General features: G+C 37.8%; 1 protein-coding gene across 2 annotated transcripts; it reads right to left on the bottom strand.

Moving 5' to 3' along the window:
• Positions 1 to 8,771: 8,771 nt before the first annotated feature.
• Positions 8,772 to 14,272, bottom strand: LOC127946056 (atypical chemokine receptor 4-like). Of its 2 annotated transcripts, none has more exons than XM_052542343.1 (2): positions 14,110 to 14,272; positions 8,772 to 10,903 (listed from the first exon to the last, which is right to left on the bottom strand). In XM_052542343.1, the coding sequence occupies exon 2, from the start codon at positions 10,895 to 10,897 to the stop codon at positions 9,740 to 9,742; it is 1,158 nt and encodes a 385-aa protein (XP_052398303.1). In that variant the 5' UTR covers positions 10,898 to 10,903; positions 14,110 to 14,272; the 3' UTR covers positions 8,772 to 9,739. The 2 variants fall into 2 exon arrangements, with proteins under 2 accessions (XP_052398303.1, XP_052398302.1); XM_052542342.1 differs by lacking the exon at positions 14,110 to 14,272 and adding an exon at positions 14,004 to 14,103.
• Positions 14,273 to 14,749: the final 477 nt, after the last annotated feature.

Here is a 14,749-nt window from a genome sequence, read left to right as displayed (position 1 = left end):
GGGTGGAGCTGGTGTGGAGGATGCAGGGGGGCGCCCACGACAAAGAGCAGGCTGAGGCGCTGCCTGCGACGGAATGGTGGCAACTGGAGGATCACGTCGGGGCAAGATGTGCTGGATGGCCTCAGTCTGCTTTTGCACCGCCGAGAACTGATGGGCAAAGTCCTCGACCGCGTCACTGAACAGGCCTGCCTGGGAGACGGAGCACCGAGAAAGCGGTTTTGTCGACGTCTCTCATCTTGGCCAGGTTCAGCCAGAGATGGCACTCCTGGACCACCAGCGTGGAAATCGCCTTCCCGAGGGACCGTGCCGTGACCTTCGTTACCCGTAAGGCGAAGTCCGTTGCCGTGTGCAGTTCCTGCATCAACCTTGGGTCAATATTGCATTGATTTCAGCGCCTTGGCTTGATGTACCTACAGGATAGCCATGGCATGCAGGGCAGAGGCACCTTGGCAACCAGAGTGGCCGACAGCTTACAGGCCTCGGACGGGAGACGTGGATGATTCCTCCAAATGGCGGCACTCTCTCCACCTGGGGAATGTCCATGTACCCCCTGGCTGCCCCGCCATTAAGAGTGGTGAGGATGGAAGAGGGAGACGAGCGGCTTCTGGCCGTGAAAGGGGCCGTCCATGACTTGGTCACCTCTTCATGCACCTCCGGGAAGAAAGGAACTGGGGCAGAATGATGTTGTGAGCTGTGGTCTGCACCGAGAAACCAATCATCCAGCCGCGAGGACTCAGGGCTTGGTGGTGTAGTTAATTCCAGCCCGATACTCATGGCTGCCTGGGCAAGCATAGCCGACAATCCTCATCCTCAGAGGTCGATAACCCATCCTCCGCTGCAGCAATCGACATCTGATCCTCGGGCGGCGCAGCAGAATCAATCGGCAGCTGCACAGGACACATGATGCCGGAGGAGCGAGAGTTCCGTGGGACGTGGCCCAGCGGAGAAGCTCTCACTTTAACCGTCAGATCTCCCAGAGTGCCAGGCGGTGGTCCCCTGCTAAAGCCAGAGAAACTGGGATGGGTGGTGACAGAGGGGTCTGCTGCACTCCCCTTGAAGAGTGAGAGACACGATCGCATCGCTGCCATGTTCATATGCCCACAAAAGATGCATGAATCATCCACGAACGCAGCCTCAGCGTGTTGGACGACTAGACACTGCAGACAATGCTCTTGACCATCAACCGAAGACAGGAAACGACCACATCCAGAAGGACACGGATGAAACAGCATCTTGAAAAAGACGCGATTTGTCCGTGATCTGCTCTTTTAGAAACTGCTCTTTCAGGCGAAGCGCCCAGAGGAATCGCCGACACAGGGACACCGCTGTACTGCACCGTCACACTGACAGAAACAGCTCTCGAACACACAGATGAAGGCTTTTTAGAGACTAAATACATCAACTACTCTGCTCCGAAGTCACCCCCTTTCACCCCAGTAGCGATGGCCCTGCCATATAATACCTGAATGACAAGATTAATCTAGTGTCTTAAAATACAGTCAAAGCTAAGGTTTTCAGTGAAAATTGTTTGCAGTGTTTTACAAAGAACTACATTAAAAATACATTAAAAACATTTTTCTTTCTTGTGAAGTCGCTATGGCTGGCATTGTTCTTTCTTCAGGCATCAACCAATAAAATCATTAATTCGCACCAAAGCCCCATCCCCAGCTGTGGTCTCTCACATCTGTATATACAAATGCAAAAGTGAGTTTTGCAACAGGAGCACCGCAAAAGGAGTAGAAAAAGTCAAAGCCCTAGGATTTGAACTTGTACTGCCAGATCTGAGAGGTTGTAGTGCCGACTTGACATAAGCAAAATTTAAGTAAAATGCAGAAAGTAAATATGTCATAAAAATTTGGGTTTGTCATTTTCTTTGTGTGAATGTGCTGCATTAACGCGAGACTCTTATCGGGCGAAAAAAAAAAATATCGCCGTTAATCTATTCTCAAAGTTGGATTGAGATCTGGGTCTATACTAAGCAAGCTATGATGACTTTCACCTTGATATTTTATTTAACCAACTGCCTGAGGACAGCCTAAAAAGATGCTCAGGACAGTTGACGGGCCACTGCTGCGCATCGTCATGAAAGCTTATCTTTTTCACATGTTTTAAAGTCTTACCGCTTGTCGATTTAAAAATTAAAGCATCCAAACACAAGACACGGAAAAGCTGAACAGAGTAGCTGGTTACTCGCGCGCTTTGTTTGGTGCGGAGAGAGAGAGAGAGACGCGTATCATGGACAGCGACACTGAACCGAGCTCTCTTCTGCGAAGTTCTCCTCGAAGTCCCTCCTGCACCTGAATGAACAAATACAAATCGCAGTTTGAACAAACAAAAAGATGTGAAAGAGCCCAATTCAGTACCGCAGTGTTCTGGTGTTCAGGGCTAACGCAGAGAAAGGCGTCTCAAAACACTTGAACATCGAATTTGCTTATTTTTGCTCTAGTGCCGACAAATACATACAAAAGACGTCAAAATTTCCAACTTGGAAATTATGCTCGAAAAAACTGTCAGTTATTTCTTAAGTGAAAGTAAACAGTTGAGAAAAAAAAAATTGATGTGTATTATATTGGGTGCGTTCATCATCTCTTAAAGTGACCGCGCCTAATTTAGCTACTGGCTGCTGTAATGTTAATCCAAGAAAATGAAAATGAAAATCACTCACTGCTCTTGACTACTTTGTAGTTTTAACAGTTAAACCAAAAATTTATTCAGACACTTATTTTCATCCAGAAATGTATTCAATTATTCAGACACCAGATTTATTTTTTGATTTGATTTTTGATTTTGATTTTGAGTTTACAGCTTTTTCAAGCAGTTTGTGATGCATTTTGGAAACAGGAGATGTACATTTCTAATGCACCACCTAGCTTGATAAACCCCTTCAATCTAGATTAATTTCAAGATCACAGTGAGATTAATCTAGATTTAAAAAAATAATCTATGCCCACCTCTACATTTTACACATTTGTACTGTAGCTATTAATGTGCAAATTCCAATTCAAAACTTGAATTTGATTATTGCCTGTGTGCAAATTGAAAGATTGAGCTTTTCTCATTAGCTTTTCACATCAAAACTTAAAAATACAAATATTAATATGACAAGTTCTCACATTCAGATAACAATCTCTTGAGTTTAGCTACTGATTTAGCTCCATATGAAACCCCTCATATCTCAGAAATATGATTTGAAAATTCATATCACATACCAGACGTTTTGGATAGTGAAGTTTAAGGGTGGTTGGTTCAAAGTTATAAGAAAAAAATATATTTTGGTATGAATGGTAAAAAGTTATACTATCTTTTTGTACAATCTGACTTGTCACCATAGTTGTTTGTGTGTGTCTGTGGAGTTTTCAAAAAACTCATCAGCATACAGTATGTGATCTTTGTGTCCTTAAGCAGTAAAAATTCGAACTTTCAAGTGCTATATCGGTCATATTTTGACCCACACAGATGTACAGATTCACCATCAGAGCAAAGAGTGAAATTATAAGTTTGAAAAATCCAAATCATTTGGTTACAAGATGAGCATGTCGTGTGTAAGAGCTCCACATATCCTGTAGTTTTTTTTTTTTTGTGTGTGTGTGTGTTTTTTTTTTTTTTTTCTCAGACAGGCACAGATGGTATTTTTCACTACTATCATAAACCACCATCAGTTCTGGGGATTGCTAAACATATCTTTATTGTTGAGAAGTGGAATAAATTTCAAACAGTTAATGATAGATAATTTGGGGGTAATGAGAGTCAATGGCCAAACAATTCACATTTCACCTAAGAGCCTAAAGAAAGTGCATATAACTGCAGTCCAACCTTGTTATATACTTGTTGCATAATAGTTTTTTTTTCCCACTAAAATCAATTTTTAAACCCTTTTTGTTTTCCTGACATCTTCTTGCTAGAAGGGTATTTGTTGTTTAATTGAAAGAATGCTTTTAGTTCCTTTGGTTTTCCTGGGCACACTTTGCAAACAGAACATATTGACATATTGAGGAATGCGTATGTAGTTTGGTTTATACAGTTTGTTTGCATTCACATGCCGTAAGACCAAATATTGTTGGAGGATTATTGAGTATTCATTATACATTTACGTTTTACATTTACATTATATACACCATATTTTAATCTGTGTGGCACAGGAATAATTATTTAAAAATGTCTTAGAAAGCAATGACAAAGGAGCAGTCAGTTACTTCAAAATAATCTAAAATAAATGGTTTAATTTCTTTCTTTTTTCTTCACATTTCAAGTGAAAAATTTCACAGTTTCAGCCTTACTGTTTGCTCCATTAGCTGACTCCAGTAGAAATTTTACATTAAAGTGAGCTTTGCGAGAGTGGCACAATGCAAGCAGTTATGTTGTGTTTAGCAGTCCCTAGATAGGGTTGTTTCAACTTGTTCTGTTATTATGTTGCTTCTGGTTTGTATTGTAGTGGTTCAGAATTCAGGGACTGTCGCTAAAAGCTGATGCTCTATCGTGTTGGAAATATGCCCCTACACCAAACCCAACCCTACCTGATAAAGTGACATTCAGCCAAGTTTGGTGACCCATACTCACATACACACACACACACACACACACACACACAGACACACCAGTGGGCAGCCATTTATGGCGCAGTGCCCGGGGAGCAGTTGGGGTGTTTGGTACCTTGCGCAAAGGCCCTTCGCTGCCCCGAGAATCGAATCTACATCCTTAGGGTTAGGAGTCAAACTCTCTAACCACTAGGCCATGACTTTCCCAGATAGTGTTAACAGATGCAAAACTGATATAAAAACGCATTTGTTGATGCAACCGTGTCATCTGAACTTCTTTATATGCAGATTTGAAGTGTTTTGTCAAACTGTGGTTACACAGGATTCAAACTGGAGCTAATCACCTCTTAAGTACGTCTCCTTACTCCGTGAGCTACCGAACAAACCTAACTCTGGATATGTGCGATGATTTCAAACATTCAAAATTATCAGTTTTTAAATCTCCCAGCATATTAATATTGTTTTGAAGTCAACATATTTTTCAAGTAACTGTGTGAAAATTACACTTTATTAATCAAAACTGTAAATTTGTGTGAAAAGGAATAAAAGGTCAGAAAAATGTCAAAGTTTTACTACCTCTAGTTTGCATTTATTTTGGAAAATGCAGTGATATGCACTTATTGGCACGTATTTAATGTCTCGCTAATAAAGTGCACCCAGGTACATTTATGCCATGACATCAGGTAGGGTCGTTTATATTTTAAGGAGACATGAGAAATAGCTTAAAGCCATACTTCAGTCACATGAGTGATTGTAAATATTTAATTCATGGAAAGTACTGTATCCGAACTGTGTGAATTTAATCAGATTTGTCATTGTTATCTAGGTAAAAAAAAAAAAAAAGTTCAAGTTAGGCACATCCAAAGTGTCTTGGTCATTTGAAAAAAACATAGAAAATAAATAAATAAACATAAAATAATTAGTCAGGCACACACACATATGTACAAAAAGCTATTTTAATTTTTGAAGGTTATCAAAATTATCTTTAGTAAAATTAAAATATCTGGGGAATCCCCTATTTTTCAAGTCTATTTTTTACTTCCTATGAGTGATCTCTAATGCCTTATGGGGGGTCCCCCAGCCTCGCCTCAGTTTGAGCACTGGTCACTTTCCTAGCATTAGAATACAAGGGAAGGTACATTTTATTTTCAGTCTTTCTTCTTCTCATCTCATAAACATGAGGCAGTCTAGAGGCTTTTTGTCTTTTGCTGTACTATTGCGTCATACTGAAACAAAATCCAAAACACTAACCTCTTGCATGTCAAAAGATCAAGGAAAATCAGATTTGTTTTATTCATGACCTCTTTAATTCACTTGCTTATAGAGGTGAGAGGTATTGACAATTGAAATCCTTCTGAATTACATTATTGGGGCTGTTGTAGTATCACCAAGCCTTATTTTCATCCAGATCTTTGTGACGTGGGGACCACGATAAGTTGTTTCCAAGGTGAATTCCATTTATTCAGATGTACCAGGTCAGTACAGTCTTTTGTCATCACTGATTGTGCAACATTTTTTGACTTCCTCAATAGTTCCTCATAGTACTCTTCACTTTTCCTTTCATTGTTTGCCTAATGAAACCTCTGTCGATTTTAGAAATGAACTCAAATCAGCAAAAACGAAAACAGACAGCTGTGTTGGTCATCCCTGGCCTTCTTAGCTTTTCTCTTTTAACCATTCTCATATCCTTTTCTTTTGGGTTAGCTATATCCACAAAGCCACAAAAATGCAAAAGCTGAACTAGCTGTCCTTTCAGTGTTTTTTTTTTTTTCTTATTTTCCTTCTCTTTGGACAGACAATTTCCTTTGGTGGCTCCAAGGCCTATAGTAAGGTTTGTTCATATCTGGCAGTCTTGAACTTTTCATAGCTCATATACCCCTTTGTGCTTTTTGCACAATGCTTTCCAGACCCCCATATCCATCCCTGGAAAGAACAGGGCCAATGAATATGTGGCATAATGTGTTTTCATGTGCATTCTGAAGCCTCTGGTGTGGCTTAATTTTATGAGAGTGGTAGTTAAACATACACATGCACACATTACATAACACACAATTTTATTAATCATAATCTCATTTTATCAGTAATTAACTTGATTACTTTTTAATATAAAAATTTAAATGCAAACTGATATTTTATCACATAAATACACTTATTCTGTTCTACTCTATGATGTCACTCTTCTCTTTTATTGTAAAATTATATGCCTCAAATGTTTTTGTTTTATATTCTTTTAAAGTATATAAAGTAAACATTTCTGATCAGTTTTATTTTATAAAAAACTATATTCATTTTTGTAAAATAATAATTCTCAAAAGTACTTTTACATCATAATTGTAATATATTCATTATTATAATAATAATAATAATTATTATTATTATTATATTTTACATAATAATGAAGTGTTCCAATTTAATGTTTGTGGTTAAAATGCATCCCAGTAGCACGTAACGATTTCATAACAAACTTTGGATGACATTTTTAATTAAAAGTTGGAAAGATATTTGGAACAAAACAATGGCTCTTTTTGCAAAGACTTCATGTGTCATTACATCCCATAATTCATTACAGTGAGGTGGTCTTTCTGCTGGACCTTGAGGCCTGTCGCACCTCCTACAGTGCCTATGGTGGACTATGCATGGCAGGGGCATCCTTTTCCCTGAGGCAGGCCTAAACCTGACTGCATACCATGTGGTTTTGCTGCAGGGTCTTCATCGGGGGACCACCGCTCATTGATGTTTCGCCCCTTAACCCAGAACATCTCCTGGTGGTGGGGCAGTGAACAGGGACGTCTCCCTGACACACCCTGCAGCAAAACCTAACTAGATGTTACTCCCCAAGCCTTATCACGTCATTTCAGCCAGAGCCAATGGCTTGCTTTCTCCGTTTCCTCAGAGAGCTCTTTGGTGGCCTCTGGCTTCCACCTCCACCGGGTACAGCCTCACTCTCCATCCACTTTCTCTGCACTTCCAGTCTCAACTCTAGCATTTGCATCAGATACTGCCCTGTCGGTGGAATCACTTAATTCCATCACCAGCCTTGCCTTCTCCTGCCTATAGCCCAATGTAATGGATTTCAGGGGTAGCTGGAGTGAATTCCATGCATACAACCCGGCAGGTGAGAAGCACTGTGGTAGGCCAAGCCATTTGCGGATGGAAAAGTTAGCTTTTGCCTCCATCCGGCTTACTGCTGTTGAGGTGACTTTGCACAGCTTCAGAGGCCACATCACCCTTGAGTACAAAGTGAAGTGATAACACCACACCTTGTACTTTGCAGGTAGCTGGCTTGCAGGATGAAGGATGAATTTCCCCATATACTTGTCTGAGAGACCGGATGTATACAGGATGTCACATTCAGGTCATGATTGTGACTGAACACCCATGGAGAAATCTGGTAATAAACACTGTCATTCTAGTTAACAGCTTCTAAGCACACAGTGAAGGTCCACTGTTAAGCAGTGCTCTGCTTTCTTCACACACAAACATAATGTTTAAATGTTTTTGTGGAATAAGACACACTCCCCTGCAAACATAAAGCTCACACAAGTTAATGTTTATAAAGTATGCTACAATATCAAGAGTTATGAGGCTGAATACATTTATGTTGTCTGTGGTATGATTTGTGTCTGACTCACTTGAGTTGGCTTTAGGTCTTTGACAGTTGTTGTTATCAATCCTGCCTACATGAAATTAATTATTTTTTCCTCTCTTTTCTTTTCCCAGTAAACATTTCATCATCTGTTATTCAGATATGCTGTTAAACTGTTTTCTAATTCAGCTGCTTAGAGTGACCTATGGCGGTATAGTCTTATATTTCCAATTGAAAGCATAGTCTGAGAATATTTCCAATTGAAAGCATAGTCTGAGAATATTTCCATTTTAACTTGCTCTTCTCTGTATCCAAAATTCTTACCCTTTAGCTAAAATTTCTCAACTTTCATTTTTATTTTATCTTTTAATTCCCCTCATTTAAATAAAAAATATGGTTGACCTTGTGTTGTTCATGAACATTTTTTTTTCCAATCTGCTTTCCACATATCATCTGTGCTGTCATAAAAAGCTTCCCATTAACTCACAAATGCTCCTTCAAAGCCACACGCTTACAACTTTTTATCCTGTGTCTAAAGAATAATCTCCTGTACATGTGACTTGTGCATATTTTTTACTTAGTTTTCATGCAGACTTTTGGGTGCAAGCAAATATGTGATTACAAACCAGGAAATAGCAACCAAACTCCAATACAAGTCCATAAAGTATACTTTAATCTAAAATATATTTACATTGGCGATATATAATATACAAATATGCAACGTCTGGTATGCAGGGTATCTTTTCTACACAAGATCCCCGAGTTTCAGTTACACTTTCAGTATATGGTCAGTAAGATAACTGATAGATATGCCCACATATTATTCTCAAAACTGAGTAATAACACTATTGTTTGTTAGAAGAAAGCCTCAGCATCCAAAACACTTAATAAACAAACACACCCGCCTGTGAAGTTTTCTATGGAATTCTGCGGGCTCAGATTCCATGCAAGTCTTCTGATAAACAGCATACTTTGTTCTTTTAACATTTAAAAAGATCTCATCAAAGATGTCTTAGTGGAATGTTTCGGGTTAATGCATTAATCCTAAGGCCAAAGTTTACTTAGATTTTTACGTGTTTGCTAGAGTACACTGTTTAATATGGTGTAAATTGCATCAGCACCATAGTACATGCATACTGTATGAGAGCAGCCAGATTTTTCTAACCACACATACTCTGGATGCTTTGCTCACACATGCACCTTATTTTTTTCCCCACAGTTGGCAACACAAACTTGGCCTGTTGTTTTACATAGTGGATATGGCAGTGACAATTATAATAGATGCCCATATTGTTGAGCATTGTTGAGACAAGTTAAAATATACTCTAGTTTAAATGAGTGGAAATAGTGCAGACACTGAACAAAAAATGAAACATTCTAATGAGTGCCTGTGTTCATGTGTGTTAACAAAAAATCTAATCAAATTACTCTTTGAAAAGCTGTGTTCAACTGTATACACACAACCACATAAAAAAATATATATATTTCAGACTTAATGAACTTTATAGATGATAACTGTACATTATTGTCAAAGTTACTTAAACGCTTTAACTTTCAATTAAAATAATAATGTCCTGTAATATAGTTGGCAGTACTCATTGCTGAAGATATTGCTGTGTCATATGGTGAATGTACTAGTGTCTTCATTGTCCGACGAAGAGTCCGTTTGTGTTTGTGTGCCTGACTTAAGGGAGATCTCAACGGTGGGCTGTTCATTGCCATGGCGGTACCCTCTTCCTGTCTGCCCGCAGTGCTTGGCGAGCTTCAAAATGTGCAGTTTGAAGGACGAGCCAATAAAGACGTAGAGCACAGGATTCAGGCAGCAGTGTGTGAGGGCCAGACTTTCAGTGATTTGGTTTGCACGGTCCAGGCTTTTGCTCATTTCACACTCCGTCACTAAAATGTAAATTACATCCAGGGCTCTGACTAATTTTACTACATTGTAGGGGAGCTGGGTCAACAAAAACACACCTACTACTGCTATTAACACTCGAAATGCCCGCCATCTTCTACCACCACGTACACCCGCTGTTGCTGCTTGACTCAACACAATTCCAACCCTGCAATAGCAGAACATCATCACCAGGAAAGGCAGAAGAAAGCTCAGAGACACTTCCAGAATTTCCAGAGTTGCCTTAGCTTCCCGCGCCATGCTGTGTGGGTAAACTGCCCGGCAGGCATTACGCCCACTTGAGTGCTGCGTCTTCACCATGTAGAACACCATATCTGGCAATCCGAGGATAATGGCAAGTCCCCAAACCAGGAGGCACATGATTATCCTCTGCCTGCGGGCATTGTTCCTGGCTGGGGCCTTGGCGATGGCCGAGCCTCTGGCTAGTGCACGATAGCGGTCTATGCTAATGCAGGCCATCAGCAGCATGCTACAGCTGAAGTTAGTGGTGTAGAGAGCTGAAGTGATCTTACAGGCCGCTGTGCCGATCTCCCAGCCATTCACTGCATCTGCAGCCCAGAAGGGCAGTGTGAAGAGCAGGAGGAGGTCTGCAAATGCCAGGTTGAGGATGAAGACGTCCGTCAGTGTTCTTAAGCGTTTGTGGGAAAGGTAAACTAAGACGACCAGTGAGTTTCCGGCCATGCCCAGGATCAATGCTAGGGTGTATATGACTGGCAAAAAAACCCCAGCGAAGGACCTGACCTCTTGTTTGTCGCAGACTGTGTGGAAGTCTGCAAAATCATTGTAGTCGTAGTCACTGTGGTTGGAACTATTATCATGTTCATAATAATGATAGTCATGCTCGTAACCCAAAGGAACACTCATTATGATCTAAAGAAAAACAGAGAAAGAAACATAAACATTGATTTCATTTTTTTTTTTTTTTTTTTTTTTTTTTTAATATGATTAGAAAAAAAGTTGCAAAAATTTAATAAAAAAAGGATTTACTTTGAAACAATTTTCACTCAGATATTGCTAGTGAATTTTACAAATAATTCAAACAGAACAATCTAGTAACATTGAATGAAACATGACATTTTTAAGTTAAGAGACTGAAATAGTACATTCTTTAAAATGCAAAAAAAATATATAATAATTTTATATATATACATATATATTTTTTTTTTACAGTTTATCTATACAATATGATATAACACATCAGATTCAGTATTTTTTTTCTTGCATCACAGCAGCTTCACTTCCTTCAATAAAAAAGAGAACAAAAACACACTAAAAACATTCAATATACACAGTTAAATTTCAAACCCGTACTAAGGCTTGAGATATGTTCTATCTGTATATATATATATATATATATATATATATATATATATATATATATATATATATATATATATATATATATATATATATATATATATATGTCTGTGTGTGTGTGTGTGTGTGTGTGTGTGTGTGATTTCTGTCCCCCTCACTTCTGAAACGATGGCTACGCCCCTGTTACACATCTAATGTGTTTTTTGTTGTTGTTGTTGTGTTAGAGCTAAAAATCGTCTTTCATCTGTGTAAGAAAAAAATAAATAAATCTGCTCACATCCATTTGTTTCCAATTAGAATTGCTTTAAGTTTTAGACTCAAAAAAAAAAAAAAAAAATTGTTTTTAGATTTTACATTTGTGCATTTAGGAGATTTTATCCAAAGCAACTTATAAAAGAGTAACAAAAGCAATTTGTCAAAACACATTTTTCACTGCTAATTTCAGAAAATATAGAAATATATTGGAGAAATTTGGAATTTATATAAAAAAAATATATTTTATATCTAATACATTATATTTTATCTGCATTCAGTTCAAGTTATTTTTCTCTTGTGTTTCTGCATTACAAACTGGTTTTCATGGGAATATGCATTTATTTATCAAATATTCTGAGTTATGTGATTTTTGTATATCTTAATATTAAACACCTGTCCATGATAATAAACTCACATATGTCCATAATAATATCTGCATAATGCCATAAGACTAAGCACAGCCAAACATCCACAAACAGATTAAATTTTAAATGTCTGTGCAAGCTTTATCATTGTAATTTACTCTTTCATTCGATTGTTTATTCAGTGTGTCATCTATGTTTTGTTCTGACTAACTGTATCTTGAACGTTACTTAGTCTGCTTGATCAAAAACCATCCTACTAATTACTTACTAATTACTACTTACTACTTACTAATTAAGTGTTTAGGAGGGTCTTGGTTGAGATCATACACAACTCAACACAAAAACATCTACTTTTGACTGAAAACTCCCTGCAGACGTGTAGCTTAGCTGACCAACAACATCCGAGCAGCCTGCAGCATTGTTGTCTATTTCAACATATACAGTAGCTTATGAAATAATATAAATAAAAGTGTATGGGCAGCTTTGTGGCAATTGAGCCATGGTAGTATATTTGTACATTTGCTATAATTTGTCTGGTTTGAGGGAGAGTTCATTTAACCCTCACCACTTTTTAGGTGAAGGTCAAGTGGTCAATGCTGGTCTGTCTGGTTGTTTGCATTTCTAAACCGCAATGTCCTTGACTTATGCCAGATGCTCATTTGGAGTTCCACGTAACACTGAGTGTACCTGCCAATCTGCTAAACACATGCTTGTTTAATAGGGGCATTAACCTATAAAAATAGTTTTTTTTGTACTTGTTTATTGTCTATTCATATTTACTTTCCTGTGTCAGTTAATTTTTCTATGCTACTTAAAAAGAACCAGAAAGTAAGTATAAAATTCTATGCTTTCCAAATGTTTAAAACATCAATCAAAAACTATTGAAAAACAACCTAGTGATTAAATATGTTCCGCATGTCTTTTCCAGAAAAGACGCTGTTTGGCATGGAACTTTTTCCTCTTGTGGAAACGGTTTGGCTCTTGTTTTTTAAATTCTGACAAATAACAACATATTCATCCATAGTGTAAGTATTTTGGCTGTACAGAATTTCCAAACATTAATCTTTTTTTGTTTTGCTGACATTTTAAAGTTTACTGCACATTTTAAATCTCATATTATACCAATATACTAATACACACACACACAAAAAAAACATTTCTCAATGACAAAACACATATTTTATTTTTACTATATAATTTTAAATAGTTTATCCAAAATGCAGCAGACAATATATGACTTTAAATGGATAGTTCACCAAAAAATTAAAATTCTTTATTCATTTACTCACTATGAAGCTGATCCACAAGTATCCACAAGTGTAGTTATTCACATTAATAACATGTTCTGTTAACATTTGACAATGTCAGTGTTCTATTCTAATCTATTCTATTCTGTACTTCTTTTTTTTTTTTACATAAAACTTTGTATAGTTTGTTTCAAAAGTTGCATTTTAAATATTAATGTGGGAATTATTTGTAAAGCTTTAGGCATAATAATCATGTAAAAAGGTGATCTATTGTCCTTTTTCTTGAATCAATGACAGCAGTCATATTGTTGTGTTGTATTAATTCAGTCTATTATGGGGCTTAGGGTATGTTACACCCTTTCATCCTGTCAGTTGAACACTGCACAGGTAAACCCTCATTCCATTCTGCTTTATCACTAGCATACAGAAACTAGAGCTTTTGTTGCAAACACATTTTTCAGTGTCATATTTAAAATGTGTTCCTGAAACTTGAATTTGTCTGTCACTGTTTACTATGAACTTTACCTTCCCTGTCATGAACTCATTTTGAAGATCAGTAAGCAGGACTTTGCCTTGACTAAATAGATGACAGTGAATGAAACTAACTGCAAAAGAAAAGTATCACACTTTTACACCGATACAACTAAAAAATCTAAATACTGACACTTAAAAGCATAATAAATGTCCACTACCATAATTCAACAGATGCCATATGTTGGTAATTTTTTTACCCTATTCTTAATCCAGATTTATTTCAATGATTATTATCAAAATTTTCTCTCATACCTGTCCCCTGTGTTGCTGTGACACAAAGCGATCAAAACCCTTGACTTTGAGTTGACTGCAGCTTTGGTGTGAATGTGACATGCGAATGTATAGCGCTGTGTCTTACCTCTGTAGCGTCTTAGTCGCAATATGTCCTGGAAAGAGCTGCCTTCAACCTAGGGAAGTAAAACGCTCTGTTGATAATTGCAGCTGGGGAAAGAGGACGGCCATGGGCGTGTGTTTCTGTATGCGTCAGAGGAAGAGACTAAGAGGAGACAGAGAGAAATGGGGAGAAGAGAGTTAGAGAAAATAAAGATTAACCTCCTCTTGCAGATCGCATACACTCCCTCTCAGTGTTTTCCTGATAATCTTCAAGCTGAAGAATTCAGTTATGTTTATAACATAACATAAAACATGAGGTTGTTTTACATGTATGAGGAGTTTACAGATTACATGTATGATTGATGTCTAATACAGTCCAAAAGAAAAGAAGCAATCTGTATAGAAAAGCATACATAACTAATGTCAATAATGTGGTTCCTTTTAATAAGGCAAGTGGTTGGTTTTTTAATGTAGTTTAGTTCTATTTGTTTTGTTTTTAGGGGCCAAGCAACAAAGATGCATAGACATCTGTTGTAACTGTCTTCTTGCTCTTGTTTTTCTCTTCTTCTTCTTCCTCCTCCTCCTCTTCTACTTCCTTGGCACTTGACTTGAGAAAATGGCAGCCCATAGAACTGTATTGTTACAAATTTGGGAAAATTGGCACA

This window comes from Carassius gibelio, chromosome A24, assembly GCF_023724105.1.
Source record: "Carassius gibelio isolate Cgi1373 ecotype wild population from Czech Republic chromosome A24, carGib1.2-hapl.c, whole genome shotgun sequence".
Lineage (NCBI taxonomy): Eukaryota > Metazoa > Chordata > Actinopteri > Cypriniformes > Cyprinidae > Carassius > Carassius gibelio.
This window is presented reverse-complemented; position numbering and strand designations above follow the sequence as displayed.